This window comes from Ranitomeya imitator, chromosome 7, assembly GCF_032444005.1.
Source record: "Ranitomeya imitator isolate aRanImi1 chromosome 7, aRanImi1.pri, whole genome shotgun sequence".
Taxonomy (NCBI): Eukaryota; Metazoa; Chordata; class Amphibia; order Anura; family Dendrobatidae; genus Ranitomeya; species Ranitomeya imitator.
Genome location: NC_091288.1, coordinates 177,689,954 through 177,709,566, shown reverse-complemented (window position 1 = coordinate 177,709,566; position 19,613 = coordinate 177,689,954). Strand labels below are relative to the sequence as shown.

The window sequence follows — 19,613 nt, the reverse complement described above, 5'->3', positions numbered from 1 at the left end:
GACTGGCACAGTCTCATCCTATTGAAAAGGCGCTGCACAGGTTGAATGTTGTTAGAGCCGTAAGGAACTATTTATCGGCCACTGAATCATTCAGGTGTTCTGATTCCTTGTTTATTATACCAGGCCTCTTCTAAAGCGACCATTGCCTGCTGGATCAGGACTGCTATTATCCAGGCATATAGAGCTAAGGCCAGGGTGGCCCCATTTAGGATTAGGGCGCAGCACAATCTACACGGGCGGTGGGAGCTACCTGGGTGGTTAGTCATCAGGCATTGACTTTGCAGCTCTGTAAAGCAGCTACTTGGGCATCGGTGCATTAATTTCATAAGTTTTACAGGGTGCACACTTTAACCTCGACAGATGCAAGATGTGGTAGGAAGATAATGCAGGTGATGGTAGTCCAGACTTCCGCTTGAGTTACGGCGGAACACTAGGTGGTAACCGTATGCTATTTAATTCTTTCCCACTCTCGGGACTGCTTTAGGACGTCGTATGGTTCTGTGTCCTCCATTGAGACGAATGAGAAAAGTAGATTTTTGGTACTCACTGTAAAATTTGTTTCTCGTACTCTTCATTGGTGGACAGAGCTCCCTCCCTTGGTTGCCTGGCTGGACATGCAGTTATGTTTCTTTTTGCCTTAATTATTTTCTCCTGCTACTGCTTTCTCACAAAACTGAGGAAGCCTGACTCCAGCAGGCGAGGTATAGTGTGCTGTGGAGGAGCCAATAACGGTGTTAGCCCCCAGGTGACAGCAGGCTATCCTATGGTTCTGTGTCCACCAATGAAGACTATGAGAAACTGATTTTACAGTCAGTACAAAAAATCTACTTATGCGGCAAATTTTCATTTCTGCAACAAAATAGTAGTGGATCTCATGTGGACACGTCCAAGGGTATGTGTCCAAACAGACCAGATGTGTAGTTCTGACCTAGAGGATTCTAAATACACACAACGCTGCTAAGGGGACAGCGCATCAAATAAGATATCTCCATATAGTACCTGGATGTCTCTTTGCATGTCCCAGGGTTGGAGTGGAGGGAGGACTTGATTCAGTCGCCTGTGCCTTGCACATATAAGTTTTTTCTGTTGATTCTAATGATCCTAAAAATCAAAACGACAACGAGTTACAACTTCATTCCTCCTTATAGAGTTAAAGGGCACCTGTCACCCCGAAAATCCCGGGTGAGGTAAGCCCACCGGCATCAGGGGCTTATCTACAGCATTCTGTAATGCTGTAGATAAGCCCCCGATGTTACCTGAAAGAGGAGAAAAAGAGGTTATATTATACTCACCCAGGGGCGGTCCCGCTGATGGTCAGGTCGGATGGGCGTCTCCGGTCCGCTGCGGCGCCTCCCATCTTCTTTCCATGACGTCCTCTTCTGATCTTCAGCCACGGCTCCGGCGCAGGCGTACTTTGCTCTGCCCTGTTGAGGGCAGACAAAGTACTGCAGTGCGCAGGCGCCGGGCCTCTGACCTTTCTGGCGCCTGCGCACTGCAGTACTATCCTCTGCCCTCAAGAGGGCAGAGCAAAGTACGCGTGCGCCGGAGCCGTGGCTGAAGATCAGAAGAGGACGTCATGGAAAGAAGATGGGAGGCGCCGCAGCGGACCGGAGACGCCCATCCGACCTGACCATCAGCGGGACCGCCCCTGGGTGAGTATAATATAACCTCTTTTTTTCATCTTTCAGGATACATCGGGGGCTTATCTACAGCATTACAGAATGCTGTAGATAAGCCCCTGATGCCGGTGGGCTTACCTCACCCGGGATTTTCGGGGTGACAGGTTCCCTTTAATAGTCTTAATGGGTCGATTACAAATGCCTATTTAACCATACTAAAGACATTAGAGGAGTCTTTACTACTTTCACTTGGCCTTGGACACATTACATTATCATGCCTGCCCATCACAATGTAGCTGAACTAAATGCCATTTCTGAAAAAAAAAAAAAATTGAGATTTCAAGTTGGGTTGCTAGGACTATAAAGCTAGGTATATATTGCATTTCTGCCACTGTTGGGCACATAGGCTCAGGGGGTATGCCCACGACAGTGCCCAGAGGCAGGTTGGATGTTGAGGCATCTGTCCACCATAAGGACACATTGTAAAAAAAACCATATACAGCATGGTATACATTTCTTTGCAATAGCCCTTAGCGTGGGAAAGTGCGCCTGCTGTTCGGATGTTTTTTCACAGTTGTGATTATTATAATTATTATGAACCTATCAAGATTTTTAATGTTTGTTCTTGAAATTTATATGTATAAAGATTATTATGAAAATAATTTGTCTCGTTTTTTACATAAAGGACTTATGGCAGGTTAAAGGGATAACTGGATTACGGCTATCTCAAGGTGTGAGACATGGCATTTAATTAGGTCAGCTTACTTTATCTATATATACTATGGGGCAATGCAGATCTGTCTTTTTCTCATGTTAGTTCGGCAGGAGTAGAAAAAAAAGTCGCAGTTTCTGCGAGTGGCTCCATAAGTCGGATCATGCATATCCATTCAAGTATATGGATGCATGTAAAACATCGGACTAAACTCAGATGTCTTCTTAGTGCAGTCTGATTTATGCAAACAGACAATGGAGAAGATTAAGTTCTCTGCACCTGTGAGAAGATTCACTCATATGACAGAAACCGATCGCAGTAAACAAACTCGGTTCTATATCGGAGTTTCAACCAAGTGTCATTACCATCGATCCAATTCTCTTGGAAGAGAGACTCATCTCTTATGTGAGCGACTCCTTACATTGGAGGAATAACCGCCACTCCACACAGTGATCCGGCAGATTACAGATGTAATCACAAGGCGCCGGTACACCACCAGAACCAGGAGAAGATGGCCATCGGTAAATGTCTTACTAATTTCTATACACTTACACACAGGATAACTAACAAAGCGGCAAATAAAAAAAATCACTGACGTGTTTCTTTGCGCATACCGGCCAGACAGAGGCTGAAAAAAAACACACTTTTGGTTTCCATCTCATGAATGGTCAGCTATGGCAATGTTACAGTATACATCGTGAAACCTTCTAATGTTTTCTACTGACCAAGTGCACAGATGCAGTGTACAAATAGCCCCAGTATCATCAGTATCAGCCATCTTCTAAGCATTCATTGTAACTTATAAAGTGTCAGATTGGTGGTAAAGGAGCAATTCCCATCATCTCACCTGCTGTTAAGTTGAATGTTCTGCCCCTTGGTGTTGCTTGAACAGGAGAAAGCCAGTTAAGAACTGATCCGACTAGAGGGATCTGGCGTAAAACTCCCTACAAACAATAAAGCATTCGGCACGGGTCAATGGTATAAGCTGTGTAAGGAAACAACTGATGTACTGTGCTGGCCGGCGACCACCGAACACAGCCTTCATCTTACCTCCTCTAAAAGCCGCTCCTCGTTGGCCTTCTGAAGTTGGACTTCAGCTTCCAGAATACCTTTCCTAACTACTTCAGTCATATTTTCAAGGAGCTGCACAAATGGACGCAAAATAGGAAATATGAAAGTGATGCAATTATAAATGTACATTGGTGTTCGACAGTTCGCAAACCCCTCAAATTTTTTTTTCATACATTTGACCTAAAACTGCTTTAGGTTTTCAAAAAAGTGTTTTGAGTAAATAAAAAGAAACAAATGAGGCAAAAATGTTATACTGTCATTTTTTAAACAAGGAAAACTTCCAAAATCACGTCTGAATAGCAAAATGTCGTGAACTTTTGCTTTCAGAATCTGGTGTGACCTCCTTATGCAGCATTAACTACATCTAAACATTTCTGCTAACAGTTGATTAGTCCTGCACATCAGCTTGGAAGAATAAGCCCATTCCTTCCTACAAAACCGCATCACCTCTCTGATGTTGGTGAATTTTCAACAATGAGCAATTCAGGTCCTTCCACAACATTTCTATAGGATTAAGGTCAGAACATTGACTTAATCGTAACGACTTGTACGTTTTGGGCTCATGTCTTGCTGCATGACCCACGTTCTCTTGAGATTCAGCTCAGATGTCCTGACATTTTTCTACAGAATTTTCATGTATAATTCAGATTTCATTGCTCCAAAGATGGCAAGTTGCGTGACCCAGATGCAGCAAAACAGGCCCAATCCATATTACCTCCACAGCATTATAATTTTGGAATTGCTACAGAAAGCATCATATTGCACAAAATCAAAATCTGATAAAGTATTTAAAGCAGTATTCCCAATTTATCAAGTAGACAGTCATCACTTTATGATCAGCAGTTGTTCTCCTTTAGGGGCGCCCCACCAATCCTGAGAAAAAAGGCATGATCATCAATGATGGGAATTCAGCACCTAATCAATATTGCTGCTCCCTTTATTCTCACAATAATGGATGTCCCAGCACACAATCCCCTCCTTTTATAAAGTGATGGCTTAGTGTAACAATACTCGATTACTTTTTGCTCACAGTGACGGCTTTATTTTGAAGTCAGTTACAAAATAATTTCTTTCTGATGGGACCCTTCACATTATTGCTCTCGGTGTAAGATAAAGTAAACGGTCTTTACGTCTTCCGGCAAGTCTAACGTTATATGGTTGGAGAAACGCTATAGAATAAGCTGTGTAAATGTTTATACCTTTGAGTTTTCTTCAATCTCTCGGCCCATGACGGCAATGGTTTCTACCAACTCGGAGACATCCAAGTCTTCTGTTGCCATTCCAATATAGATACAGTTTTTCTCAGCTCCAAACTCAGGACCTGCAACCAAAATAAGACAACATTTTTAATTACAGCAAGAAATCTAATGCACACACAAGATTTAGAGAAGTAATTCAGTCTTTGAGTTACAAGGGTACTGAATAGATGTACCATTCCTAGTGGCTACTAAGATCACCTGATGGTGCGTTATATATGTGACCTCACTAGCCACATGCAGATATACACCGAACTTATTAGGCTATACAAGGATAAAGGGTTTTCTCTATCGCAATCAGACTCTCAACGTCAAGGTTCAGGACTTCCCTACCACAATATCCTTTAAGAAGGTGAAACGCCATCCCTGGGTGTTTTCCAACCATAAGGAATTTAACGCAGCATTTGCCCAGCAGTGGAAGAATCTGGAAAAATGTTATCAAAGAAGACTACGTATGGATATCCCATTGTGGACCCCCTGGTTTCCCAGCTGTCCTCTAACACAATCCTCCCTCAGCGACCATCCTGACAGACAGATCAAGTTCCTTAGCCAAGTCTGTGTTTGAAGCCGCGGGGGCATCACTGTCCCTACTTCGCCTCCACTTGGGTCTCCAAATCAGTCTCCACCTAGACCAAGCTCCTCTGTCAAGGCATACTTTCACCGAAGAACTAGCAGACCTTAAAGAACAAATTGCCCATGTGGGAGAATATCTTCTTACCGCGTCTCTGGATGCAGCAGGCTGCTCGGCGTAGGCTTCTAGCAACATTGTGGCCATTCGCAGAGTCCTATGTCTCAAGGACTAAAATACATATGATGCATCCCAAAAATCGCTCACCAGTCTTCCATTTCAGAGTCTACACCTGTTTGGATCCAGGCTAGATCAGATCATCTCAGATGCTACAGGAAGGGAAAGTACCTCCAAACACCCCCAACTAGAAAATGCACCCTGCATTATTGCTCCTTTTGCCCATTTTCGACCTCGGGGACATCCAACCGTCCAGACCGTTCCCCAGAACAGAAGAGGAGACTTTCCTTTAAGCTTGCGCCTTTCTGGCGACCCCATGGTCGCCAAACCAAGCCCCATCCTCCAGAGGAAACAGATTTTCTTCTGCATGATTGGTCGCTAACACCTTGGGATACTCCCATGGTGGGCGGCCGTCTTATTCTTTTCATGGACGCAAGGCTCTCCTTAGTCCATGACACCTGGGTGAGAGGCAGTCTTCACCAGTTACAGTTTTCTTCCATTCCCCACTACCATTTTTTTTTTTTAGTCTCGGCCCCCAAGGGATTTGATTCTGGTTCCTGCATTTTTTCAGGCCATTACCTCTCTTCCAGTCTGGCATCATCATTCCCACTGCCTTTCAAGATCACTTTTCAGGTTTCTACTCAAACCTTTTTGTGGTCCCAAAAAAAGATGGATCTGTCCGCTTGATTCTGGACCTCAAACTCCTGAATAAGCGCATACGGATACGCGGCTTCAGGATGGAGTCCCTCTGTTCAGTAATGGCTTCCATGAAGCCCGCAGAGTTCCTCAGTTCTGTGGACATCCTGGACGCCTACCCTCCATATCCCAATCTGTGAGGCACATGAAAGGTTCCTCCGCTTTGCAGTTCAAGACTCACTTCCAATTCAGAGCTCCCCTTCGGTTTTTCATTGTCTCCCCCCAGTCTTCATGAAAGTCATGGCCCTCCTTTGCCTCAAGGGAATTCTAGTTATCTGCTACCTGGACGATCTTCTGATCAAAGCTCCATCCTATCGGACTGCTGCGAGAGTCTCCAACGCTCAACACACAGGCTCTTCGGGGCTGGATCAACATGGCGAAGTAATCTCTGATCCCAGTCCAGTGAGTACTTTTCTTAGGCATTCTTTTCGATACCACGGGTCTTTCTGCCAGGAAGAAAAAGTCTCCACCGTTCATTTCAGGATTCGCTCTCTCAGTAACTCATCGCCCTACCCACTTTGAGTCTGTATGAGCGTGCTGGGCAAGATATCCTCCTTGGATAGTCCCATTCTAATTCCTCCGCAAGTACGACAGTCACTTGCCTGGTGGAGCCTCTCTCCTCATTTGCTGTGAGAAATCCTTTCTCCCACTGCACTGGCAGATAGTGATGACAGAAGCCAATGGGATGGGGAGCGGTGTTTTTCCAGTTCATGGTCCAGGGCTTCTGGAAAACTCGAAAGTCCTCACTTTCCATCAACATCCGGGAACTCAGTGCCATCTAACTCACTCTCCGGCACTAACAGGACTTACTAGAGTGCTGTCAAATGCGCATCCAGTCCAACAATGCAGCGGCTGTCCAAAACATCAATCACCAGGGTGTAACACGAAGATGATCCATCATGGCCGAAGTCTCTCGGATTCCAGATTTGGCCGATCACAGAGTGCTGGCAATATCAACTGTTCACATTCCAGGAGTGGACAACTGGGACGCCGACTTCCTAAGTCACCAAGGCCTCTCCTCCGGCGAGTGGTCTCTGAAACAGTCCGTTTTCAACCAAATCTGTCAAAGGTTGGACACGCGCGATGTTGACCTGATGGCGTCCACTTGCACTCGGCTCCAATGCCCTGGTTCTTTCATGGTCTCAGTTTCACCTTCCATATCTTTTTCCGACCCTACCTCTGATTCCGAAACTCATCAAGAAATTGAGGGAGAGGGAATACTGGTCATCCTCATGGCTCCAGACTGGCACGGAAGAGCTTGGTATGCAGTAGTCATCAATCTCATCACAGACATTCCATGGAACCTTCTGGTTTGTCCAGACCTCCTTTCCCAGGGTCCCTTCTTCCATCAGAATTCAGTGTCTCTCAATATAACGGCATGCTGCAGTTGTCAAACATGCAGACTTCTCTGACCATGTTATCCAGACCATGATCAAGGCGAGGAAACCCTCTTCCTTCCACATCTACCATCGCACACAGAAGGCCTTTTCCGCTGATGTGAATCCAACCCAGCAGCTCCCATGTCTTTCGCTCTCCCACCCCTTTTGTCCTTTCTTCAGTCAGGTCTCGTGTCTGGCATGTTTCTCAGCTCCCATAAGGGTCAGGTCTCTGCCTTTTCGATCCTGTTTCAGAGGAACCTAGATTCACAATTAAGTCAGGATTTTCTTACAGGAAACCGCTCATTCTGTTCCTTCCTATTGTTTCATTGCAGCTTTTTCACTAACTGATTAGCACTCATGCCAGTGGGAAAGGGGGGTGAGGAGGCGGCGTGGCACGCACGCGCCAGTGGAGCCACCTCATTGGCCCGTAGAGACCATTTGACCGGTCACCTGACTGGTCACCAATGAAATAAAAAGGTCCTTATTTGCACCATTACCGCATCCCCTTTAGAAAGCGGTGAATTACACACAAAATGTGCGATGGGGTTTCATTATCCAGTCCGGTGCCACAAACAGCTCTGTTTGAACTATGGTAAGCTATACCCTGCAATGTACTACTTATATTGCGATTTCGCCTTATGGATCTCTGAGGGTATGTTTCCACGTTCAGAAAATGCTGCGTGTTTGACACTGCGTAGAGCCGCAGCGTCAAACACGCAGCATCCAGATATTACAGGATAGTGGAGGGGATTTCATGCAGCGGACCTGCGTAAACGGACATGCGGCACATCTTTTAAGAACGCAGCATGTCCTTACAATGCTGAAACAACGTAAGAACAACGCAGGTGACTTGCCAGTGACCTCAGATGCAGATTTGGTCAGGATTTTACCTGCGTAAAATCCTGACCAAATCCTGATGCAATCCTGAACGTGGACACATACCCTTATACTGTCATATATATGGCTTATTTCCATTGTAACACTGGTGACCTATCACTTAGCCTTTACTGTTGGCTAGTCCCTTTGGTTTGTTCAGCACTTTATTGAATTGTATAAATATATAATAAATCGTACAAAACTGTAATTTTTTTTAAACCGCATCACTCCTTTTCCTCCTCTATTTTGTGTGTATTATGGAGTTGGTTATTCCCTTCTGGCATTCATTGCACAGTTAGGTGCAATTTACTTTGCAAAGAACATGAAAACTGGTTTTGTTTTGTCTAATATATTGTTAATGCTGCAGATATCTTGTAAATAAATATTTTTTGTAATTTAAATGTATTAAAAATGATGCCCCATTTAAAAGATATGTCCTTATGTTGTTCAATATGACGCCCCCTAGTGTTAGTACTACTGGCCACTGTCTGTCCATGTAACCCTCTTCTACCGGCCGAGCTCTCACAGTTCCCTCCCTCTTTGAAATGTGCACCTGTGCTATGCAGTAGGCTTCCCCCCTTACCCGCACGTCAGTCAGCCAGATCTAATACTAATGACTGACAGCTGGTATCGTCTGAAGTGCCGGTATATAGACTGACGTTCCCAGCACATCACTAAGGCAGGGTCTTCTCCACTTCGCAGCAGTTATGATGACCAATATTACATTACACCCCTCCCACCTGACTTTTTTGCAGTGGGACATAAGTCAGTGAAGCAGGCAGTGGCTTCCTTGTCTTCTGCTGCGGTCTGTGCAGAGAGTGATAATTGTGCAGAGTTTGTCCTCTGATTTCTGCACTATGCACAGGCAGTGACAGATCTGGGCCCCGCTACGCTATGCATCAGTGTTCAAATTGATATACAAGTATATATATTTTTTGGTACTTGATATGTAGGCAGTCCACAAGTTATGAATATTCGGCTTATGTACAATTTATAGTTATGAAAATAAAAAAAATACCTAATTGCTTGCCGTCTCTGGGTCACCCTGCTGCCCACCATCTAGTCCTCTGCTTTCTGCTGTCAAGCATCACATCTCTTTACTATAGGCCAGGACTTCTGTCCGCCTCTTAGCCTCTGAGATCACTGCACAACATAAGATCATGGCGCATGTTTTGCATTCACAACCATAAAATCTCCGAGGCCTGGATGCATCAGAGTCCTGGCCTATAGTGAAGAGGCTGGAGACATGGCACACGATGGTAGATCCAGGACCGGACAGCGGCGTGACTGGAGAAGTCAGCGATCAGGTGATTATTGGCAGCCGTATTGTATCTTTATATACAAATTCGGGAACCCTTTTAATGACATGTTCGAACATTTCAATAGACGGGAAATCTTTCAATGATGTATGGCTGTATTTAAGTGCTTACAAGGCAGGGCTGGAAAAATGTGGGAAAACATAAAAGAAGAAAATTAATGGCATGCTATTTTAGGAAGGCAAACACACTGGTTTCTGACATATAATCAATACCGGAAGAGAATGAGAGATCAGATTCCAATTCATTTAGCTTCTTCAGCAGCGACACATTAATCTTCTCCAGTTCTGCTTCTCGCTTGCTGACATCCAGTTCCTCACTTACATGTTCATATCTTGGAAGTGGGGAAAAAAAAAAAGTGTACATTATGACAAAACTGGCTCCATCCCAGATGAACCACTACGGTACAAGCGATACAGATCCAAACTGTTTTCATCAGTCTCATGCTCAATTGGTAAATTATCTCCTTGCTGAAGGTACCTGCTCAAAAATAGGTTAGTGGTGGTTGATGGATCTTGTATGCTTTCTACTTAAAGGGGTTGTCAACTTGAAAAAAAACAGGATTTTTGGTTGCTTACCGTAAAATCTGTTTCTCGGAGCCTTCATTGGGGGACACAGGAACCATGGGTGTATGCTGCTGCCACTAGGAGGCTGACACTATGCAAATAAAAAGTTAGCTCCTCCTCTGCAGTATACACCCTACCGACAGGAAGTAGGATATTCAGTTAGTGAGAAAGCAGTAGGAGAAGCAACGTGTAAAAGAGGAATAATAATAATAAACTTTATTCACATAGCGCCAACAAATTCTACGGCGCTCCATAGATTAACAGTTTCAAACACTCGAAGAGTGTTCAAAGAACTCAAACGTATACAGTAAACAGAGCTGTTCAACTTGGGAGGGTGCTGTGTCCCCCAATGAAGGCTCCGAGAAACAGATTTTACGGTAAGCAACCAAAAATCCTGTTTTCTCTATCGCCTTTCATTGGGGGACACAGGAACCATGGGACGTCCCAAAGCAGTCCCTGGGGTGGGAAAAACCGACTTCCATCAGGTCCGAGGACTCACCACTGCCGCCTGCAGGATCCTTCTGCCCAGGCTGGAGTCCGCCGTAGTTCGGCGAAACGTGTGGATGGAAGACCAGGTGCCGCTTGCAAAGCCGTCAGCGATAACCCTGTGACGTACCGCACTGGAAGCACCGACTGCCCGGGTAGAGTGAGCCTTTATCTCAGGAGGGGGACTCTTGTCCTTGACCCGGTAAAGCTTCCAAAATTGCTGATCTGATAGAGCGAGCAATAGTCGCCATTGCCGATCTGATAGAGCGAGCAATAGTCGCCCTGGAAGTCGGCAGGCCTCTACGCACGCCATCAGGGATGGCGAAAAGAGAATCCATCTTTCGGAAAACGGCTGTGCTAGCCAGGGAGATCCTCACTGCCCTGACGAGGCCCAGCCTGTTCAACGATCACTCCAGAGGATGAATCGGAGCTGGACAAAAGGAAAGGTATAACGATGTCCTCGTTGAGGTGGAAAGATGAAAAACCACCTCGAGAAAGGAAGGAAGGCAGAGGCCTGGGACCACCTTGTCCTGGTTTAAAATCAAAAAAGGAGGTCGGCAAGAAGCGGCCGCCAACTCAAAAACGCGGCGGATCAAAAAGATGGACCTGAGAAAAGTCACCTTCCGAGATAGAACTGACAGGGAAAACTCCCTGAGAGGCTCAAAGGGGGGAACCCCTAAGCACAACCAATCCAACCTATAAATCCCATGAATCCACAGAGGCCCTGTACGGAGGGACAGCGTGGGCTACTCCTTGAAGGGAGGTCTTAACCTGTGGCTGAGAAGATAACGTCTTCTGAAAGGGAAGAAGAGCGCAGGAACCTGGTCCTTTAGGGAACTAAGAGCGAAGCCCGAATCCAGCCCTGCCTGAAGGAAAACCAAATGGAAGGCAGGGAAAAAGGACATAGGTGAAAAGTGGTTGGACTCGCATCAACGAAAGTAAGCCTTCCAGGTACGATAGTAGATCCTGGAAGAAGACAAAGGCTTCCCAGCCTGGATTATAGAGTGACTCATCTGGGCCGAAAGGCCGGACGCTCTTAGAACTGTGGAGTCCACAGCCACGCCGTTAAACTGAGCGACCGATAATTCGGGTGGCAGATCGGACCCTGAGACAGCAGATCGGGTCCGCCCGGAAGACACCAGGGGTGTCCGCGGAAGATTGGCGATGTCTGCAAACTAAGACCTCCTTGGCCAATCCGGGACGATCAGAATGACCGGCACCCATCCAGATCTTTTTCGACAGCTTGGAAAGCAAGGGAAGGCGTGGGAACCGATAGGGGAGCCCGAACTGCGACCGAGGAATGGCCAGAGAGACAACACCACTGAGAGGATCACGGGACCCTGGGCCGACCCGAGGGACCTCCTGTTCAATGGGGACGCCATGAGGTCCACCTCTGGAGTCCCCCATCGAAGAGCAATCCGATAGGAAACCTCCTGAAGTACCATTCCCCTGCCGCGAGGCCCTCACGGCCGAGGAAGTCGGCGGCCTAAATGTCCATGCCGGGGACATGCACTGCGGAGCTCACCAGGACCGTTGCCTCTGTCCAAAGGAGGGTCCTGGAATCTCGGCCGAGGCCAGCGAACGCCGAGTCCACCCCTGGTGGTAGACATATGCACTGCTGTGTCATTGTCTGTCTGGATTCGAATTGGCAGGCTGCTGAGAATCCTTACCCAGTGAAGGAAAGACAGAAAAGATGATCCGGGACTCGAGGACATTGATCGGCAAAGGAGGCTCCTGCACCGACCAACAACCCTGAAAGAACAGGAGACAAAGCCCCGCGCCTCCGCGAGCGGACGGGCGTCCGTCGTCACCACCTGCCAGGGAACTGGAAGGAAGGATATGCTGTGAAGGATCTACTCTGGGATAAGAGAAGTGACCTCGGCCACCAGTCGAGGAACCATTTGACCTGGGAGAAAGCCGGATCGGACGATGCAGGGAGAAGACAGACCTGTACCCTGCGATAAAATAGCCTGCTGAAGAAGTCTTGAAAGAAACGGGCGAAGGGCAAACTGCTTCCGATGTTGCAACCAAACCTCCTTAGGGCCGAGAACCCTGGAGCAAGCGAACTTCCTGACAAAGGAGGGATATCCTGTCCTCGGGAAGGAAGACTCTGGTCCGACAAGTGTCGAAGAACATGCCCAGAGATACGAGACGCTGAACAAGACGGAACTTCTTCCTGTTGATGAGCCACCCGCAACGGTTAGAATGTCGGAAAAGATGGATAGACTTTCGGGAGCCTGAAACCGAAATTCCTGAGCCTCCATGAAAGTGATTACTGAACGAGGGAATATCATCCTGAAGTGTCTCCGACGAAACTTCCTGTACAGCAAATGGAGATCCGGACTGGGACGAACCTTGCTGTCCTCTGTCAGTACAGAAAGATTCGAAGAGAAGCCTGTGAACCGATGAACCATTCCTGTTCTGGGACAGGAACGTTTACCCCAGATTTAAGGAGGGAAACAATGGCTGTAAAGAAACCCGGGACTAGAGCGGGGTCTCTTGGAGGTTGGGATTTGAAGAAAACGATCCCAGGACCGTGAAATGAAGATTTTGTATCTAGAGGATACAAGTGCCCTGGCCCATGCGCCCTCTACTGAGGAGACCCAGACGTCCCTGAGGAACAGGAGACGGTTGCCCGGTCTGAGAAACGGGCTGGGGCCTAGTCGTGGGTCATGCCTAGGTGGAACTTCCAGTCCTGGACCTGGAGAATCCACCTTAGGAGTAGCAGGCAAGCCAGGAAAGAGTGAGTCGAAGAATACCTTCTTCTATCTAACGTGCCAGAGGCCTCTGCTGTTGCGAAGAGGAATCTGATGCCGCAAAACTACGAAAAAGGTCAAAAAGACCGAAGTAGCCGCCTAAGGGGAAGTAGGCGAGGTCTGGAGAAGGGGACTGGTGCCGCCAGTGTCGTCCTTAATAAATTTGGTCCAGCTTGGAACCGAAAAGGACGTGAACCCTGAAAAGGCAGGCTCGTAAGGGACTTCTTTGATGACTCTTGAGCCAAACAGTGCGACAGCTGGCAACAACATTACTGGACGCCTGTGCGGCAGAAGACGCGACGTCCAGGGCACAAATTATTCCCCGGCGTGAGAAATCTGGGAGGCAAGTTCCGCCAGCCGACCTGATGGAGCTCCAGCTTGAATGCCCCAACGGAGTTGTTTAGCCCCTTGGATACAGACTTCGAAACCCAAGTGGAAGCCCAAGCTGGGCATTGGGATGATTCGGCAGTTTTGAGAGCCGACTTCACGAAGGATTCCATGATCCTATCGATGGAATCTTTCAGAGCCGCCCACCGGACAGCGTAAGGACTGTGTTGGTGGCAAGTTTAGCAGCCGACGGATCCACAGGGGGAGAGGTCGTTCTCTAACGCCTCTCATTCCGGTTGGCAATGAGATCCGGAGGAAAGAGATACGAGACTCCAAGACTGTCTCTTTGAGAACGTCTGGTCGAATTCGCTCTTTCTCTGGACAGAAGCTCCTTGAATTCAGGATGAGGAGCAAATACCTTGGGAGGTAGCTTGGACCGTCTAAACGAAACCGCCTGATCTGCGGGTTTCGTAGAGGAATCTTTGATGCCACAGGTCTGATTGGTCGCTCCAATGAGGCTTTGAACCATATCCCTCATGTTAGCGATTTGGTTCGAATCCGGCCGCAAATTATCCTCCGAAGGCGTATCAGAGAATGCCTCGCCTGACTCAGGGGAGGAGGATCGGGAGGACGCCGACTGCAGAGGAGGACCGAGTGTAGAGATGGAGCGAGAAGAGGACTCAGACTGGCATTCCTGTCTGGACCTTTTTCAGCTAGCCTTGGAGGGCTCGGACGGAGCTTTCAGCGACCCGGTGGCTACTGCGGGGGTCTGCAGGGGTAACCGATCCAGCACGGACACCAGGGTTGAGACACCCGTGTTAGATTGGCCACCGATTGAGACGGAGAGGAGGCCCAGCCTGGGACTGGGGAATCACTCTCGGGCGGATCGGCTGGGGGATCCTGGGCGGTGGGCACAATCGGGTTGCTGCAGGAGTAGGAAGACGAAAATGGCCCCCTTTTTTGCCCGAGTGGATAGAGGGCAGAGGGGGGTGGGGGCAGAGGGGAGTGTCGGTCTGCAGAGCAGAACTACTCACGGTAGACGAAAAACGGGATCCGGAGGACGCTGTTCGGCTTGATAGGATGGGCCTCCGGTAAGAAGTCGTCTTTTAGGCAGGAGGGTGATATGAGCTCCTGCCGCAAATTGGACCGATCTGCGGATGTGACCGCGGTATGGGCTCCTGAGATGTGGCGACGGATGAGAGGTGCATGTAAAGGAGTCCCAAGATGGCGCCAGTGGGCGGAGAGAAGGCGGGCCGCAGTGAAAATGTCGGGCGGGAGAAAAGCCCGCCCGATGAGAGAAGAAAGGGGGCGGAGTCCAGCACCGGAAGTAGGCCCGGGCAGAAGCCGGGGCCTAAATTAGCGATCGGTGCCGGCATGGAAGGGCCGCAGCGGTGAACAGTGCGCCGCAGAAAACGATAGGTGAGCGGCCGCCTACAGCGGCGGGAGTAGCGCAGCCGCCGGTCCAAAGCGGTGAGGCGGTCTGGCAAGCCGCCACGCTGAGGGAGGATGCGCGGCGCTGTAAGCGGCCAGAGGGACGCAGCTGCAGGGGGCCCGATTAGCGATGCGGCGGCCGCGCTGAAAGGAAATGAACGGCCGCTTACAGCGGCCGGAGCAGGGGCGCGCTAAAGCTGGGGCTGGATAGAGGGCAGGGGGGGGTGGGAAGCCTGCAGGACCCGAGGCGGGAATGTCCCCCCCTGAGCACGGCCACGCAGATAGCGTGCCCGGACAAGAAGCGGCGCGGTGTTCCGTAAAGGCAGCCGCGCCGGAACAGGGGACAGGGAGGCCGCATCCACGGAAGTGGCGCGGCTGAAGAGAGATGCGATTCGCATCAGAAAACCCCTAAATAGGAACCCCCTTTTTAGGATCCAGGGAAGCCACAGGGTGGGGAGGGAAAATACTCACCTAAACAACCCCCGCCGGTACTAACCTGGAAGGAATGAGACGTCCACGGAGCTGATGGACGTCCTCGTCTCCTCCGACCGACAGGCTCTGGTGGGCGAGTGGGTGGGGGACGGAGCCAGGACCGGACTTCTAAGCACGCTTGTGTGCTAGGATCTTGGTCCTGGTGAGGGATCTATGAGGATACGGGGTGGCAGTACACGCCGTACTCATAGTCCACATTGTGGGACTACAGGTGTGACTGTTCACCCTGTATCCCTCCGGAAAAACCTGAAAGGAAACGACGCACATTGAGGTAGATAAGGGTCTAATGAAAGACCCGTGTCCACCTCCTACTGACACTAAGCTAAACTGAATATCCTACTTCCTGTCGGTAGGGTGTATACTGCAGAGGAGGAGCTAACTTTTTATTTGCATAGTGTCAGCCTCCTAGTGGCAGCAGCATACACCCCATGGTTCCTGTGTCCCCCAATGAAAGGCGATAGAGAAAAAAAAAAACAACAACATTTTTTAATATGTTTGATATATATATTATATATTATATATATATATATATATATATATATATATATATATATATATATATATATATATATATATATATATATATATATATATATATATATATATATGCACTCACATATATTACTAAAGCTCTACTGAACAGCGAGGGGCTGACTTATTATTGAAATGAGTTAGTCAGCCAGTCCCCTTCACACACAGCACCGGATGATGTGCAGAAACCTCTCACCTAGGTAATGGATAGAGTTGAGCAATTTTTTTTCAAAATTCGGTTCCAATTACGATCGTCGGCAAATATTGGTTTTGCAATAGTCGCCAAACACAACCGAACATCATCAGAGTCAATGGGAGTAGAAATGAATGAATATGTGCGGAACTGATCATCAAACATAAATTCGGCATCAATAGGGTAGCAATATGGCAAATTCAGATTCGGCGACAGATTCCAAAACATATTCACTCAACTCTAGGAATGGAGCTGTCAGATCTGGAACCAATGCTGAAACCAGGACATCGGTGGAGCATCGATAACACAAATATTAGTAACATTTTATATGGGACAACCCTTTGCTAAAAAGGTAATGTAGGAAAGTGAACTGCCATCAGCTTGTTTGTGACATAGGGAGGATAAATACAGGCTTTATTCACCCTACTTGTAAGCTATGCACATGCAGACTATAGGGTGTCCCCCACATGTGACATTTATTACCTAGCCTGGTCAGAGGATAGGTAATAAATGCACTTGTGGGGGAAAAGTCAGAAATGTAGTTGTGTACCTAGTCCAATACCTTAGCACACCAAGGCCTGCCCAGCTGTAGTCCACCACGTAGGACAGTCCAGCGATTCTTTCCACCTCTAGTCTGAACTCTTCCTTCAGTTGGAGCGTGTAGAGAATAATGGGGATCTTCACCTTTATACACTCCACCAGCTGATCGACATCATCTGTCCTTGTACCTAGAACTGTTACACATATATGGTGTCAGAACTGACCAGTAAACCACACAATATACCGCTGCCCTATTATGTGTGGGCACGGACATTACTGGCCAGGATACAGAGCTTTGCACCTGTGTTGCTGAAGATCTATATCACACCAGTATTGTTCATGTCCTGGCGTCTCTAAGTCACGATGACCCGTGGTTTGTTCATCTGCCGGAACGCTTAAGTGGAAATGTTTGAACAACATCCTGAGAAGTCAAATTATTCACAACCATCTATATTTTATAGTTCCATAAGCTTTTCCTCTGCATTTAGAACGTGATTTGTACTGTACGTACACTATATATACATTCTGCCAGTCTCCTGTGTGTGCTGGTCACGTGGGCTGCGACATCACTCCAGTGCACCGCAAACCTGGTTTTCTACCTTAAAGCACCACTCCAGCAGTTTTTTATTGCACTGCTGGAGTGATGCCTTAAATGCCATTCCCCTGCCCCCTCACTCATATTCAGCCGCCTTCATCTTTTCCCAGCATCAATCCAGTCTGTCTCCGACGAAAAGTGACATGACAGCAGTCGCAGTGTTTCATGGTCACTTTTCTATACATCTCTATGAGATCCTCGTTCTGGCTCTCGTCAACTTGCAGTGAGCTCTTGTGACACAACTTCTGACTTCCGGACAATTCAGAAGTTATGGGCACAATATGGCGCCGCAGGGCCGGAGTGTTATCGGTAAAAGGTGAAGCCGCCGGAAGGCAAGTATAAGAACATGGGTCGGGGCTTATATTTAAGCGCCACTCCAGAGCTGGAATGGTTCTGTCCAGGATATGTATGTACTGCCACTTGATATTTTTATATGGGCACTGCTAAAGTTCTGAGATTGCACATGCTCGATCCCCGCTCCCCCACCTGCACTGTCTATAGGGGACCCATGCTCGATCCCCGCTCCCTCACCTGCACTGTTTATAGGGGACCCATGCTCGATCCCCGCTCCCTCACCTGCACTGTCTATAGGGGACGCATGCCGATCCCCGCTCCCTCACCTGCACTGTCTATAGGGAATGCATGCTCGATCCCCGCTCCCTCACCTGCACTGTCTATAGGGGACGCATGCACGATCCCCGCTCCCTCACCTGCACTGTCTATAGGGGACGCATGCACGATCCCCGCTCCCTCACCTGCACTGTCTATAGGGAATGCATGCTCGATCCCCGCTCCCTCACCTGCACTGTCTATAGGGGACGCATGCACGATCCCCGCTCCCTCACCTGCACTGTCTATAGGGGACGCATGCACGATCCCCGCTCCCTCACCTGCACTGTCTATAGGGAATGCATGCTCGATCCCCGCTCCCTCACCTGCACTGTCTATAGGGGACCCATGCTCGATCCCCGCTCCCTCACCTGCACTGTCTATAGGGGACGCATGCACGATCCCCGCTCCCTCACCTGCACTGTCTATAGGGAATGCATGCTCGATCCCCGCTCCCTCACCTGCACTGTCTATAGGGGACCCATGCTCGATCCCCGCTCCCTCACCTGCACTGTCTATAGGGGACGCATGCACGATCCCCGCTCCCTCACCTGCACTGTCTATAGGGGACGCATGCTCGATCCCCGCTCCCTCACCTGCACTGTCTATAGGGGACGCATGCTCGATCCCCGCTCCCTCACCTGCACTGTCTATAGGGGACGCATGCACGATCCCCGCTCCCTCACCTGCACTGTCTATAGGGGACGCATGCTCGATCCCCGCTCCCTCACCTGCACTGTCTATAGGGGACGCATGCTCGATCCCCGCTCCCTCACCTGCACTGTCTATAGGGGACGCATGCACGATCCCCGCTCCCTCACCTGCACTGTCTATAGGGAACACATGTTCGATCCCGTCTCCCTCACCTGCACTGTCTATAGGGGACGCATGCTCGATCCCCGCTCCCTCACCTGCACTGTTTATAGGGGACCCATGCACGATCCCCGCTCCCTCACCTGCACTGTCTATAGGGGACGCATGCACGATCCCCGCTCCCTCACCTGCACTGTCTATAGGGGACGCATGCTCGATCCCCGCTCCCTCACCTGCACTGTCTATAGGGGACGCATGCTCGATCCCCGCTCCCTCACCTGCACTGTCTATAGGGGACGCATGCTCGATCCCCGCTCCCTCACCTGCACTGTCTATAGGGGACGCATGCACGATCCCCGCTCCCTCACCTGCACTGTCTATAGGGAACGCATGTTCGATCCCGTCTCCCTCACCTGCACTGTCTATAGGGGACGCATGCTCGATCCCCACTCCCTCACCTGCACTGTTTATAGGGGACCCATGCACGATCCCCGCTCCCTCCCCTGCACTGTCTATAGGGGACGCATGCTCGATCCCTCACCCGCTCCTGAACTGTCTTATAGGGGACGCATGCACGATCCCCGCTCCCTCACCTGCACTGTCT

General features: G+C 48.9%; 1 protein-coding gene across 4 annotated transcripts in view; it reads right to left on the bottom strand.

Moving 5' to 3' along the window:
• PDXDC1 (pyridoxal dependent decarboxylase domain containing 1) overlaps positions 1 to 19,613 on the bottom strand; it is an 80,586-nt gene that overhangs the window by 6,114 nt on the left and 54,859 nt on the right. For 2 of the 4 annotated variants that reach the window (XM_069734108.1, XM_069734109.1), the window contains 6 exons: positions 17,015 to 17,186; positions 9,886 to 10,004; positions 4,602 to 4,723; positions 3,382 to 3,474; positions 3,179 to 3,275; positions 1,000 to 1,101 (listed from right to left, as the gene is read on the bottom strand). In XM_069734108.1, the coding sequence (XP_069590209.1) occupies positions 1,000 to 1,101; positions 3,179 to 3,275; positions 3,382 to 3,474; positions 4,602 to 4,723; positions 9,886 to 10,004; positions 17,015 to 17,186 (705 nt within the window). Of the gene's footprint in view, positions 1 to 999; positions 1,102 to 3,178; positions 3,276 to 3,381; positions 3,475 to 4,601; positions 4,724 to 9,885; positions 10,005 to 17,002; positions 17,187 to 19,613 lie in introns of all 4 variants that reach the window. The other 2 variants (XM_069734111.1, XM_069734107.1) reach the window with 1 other exon arrangement.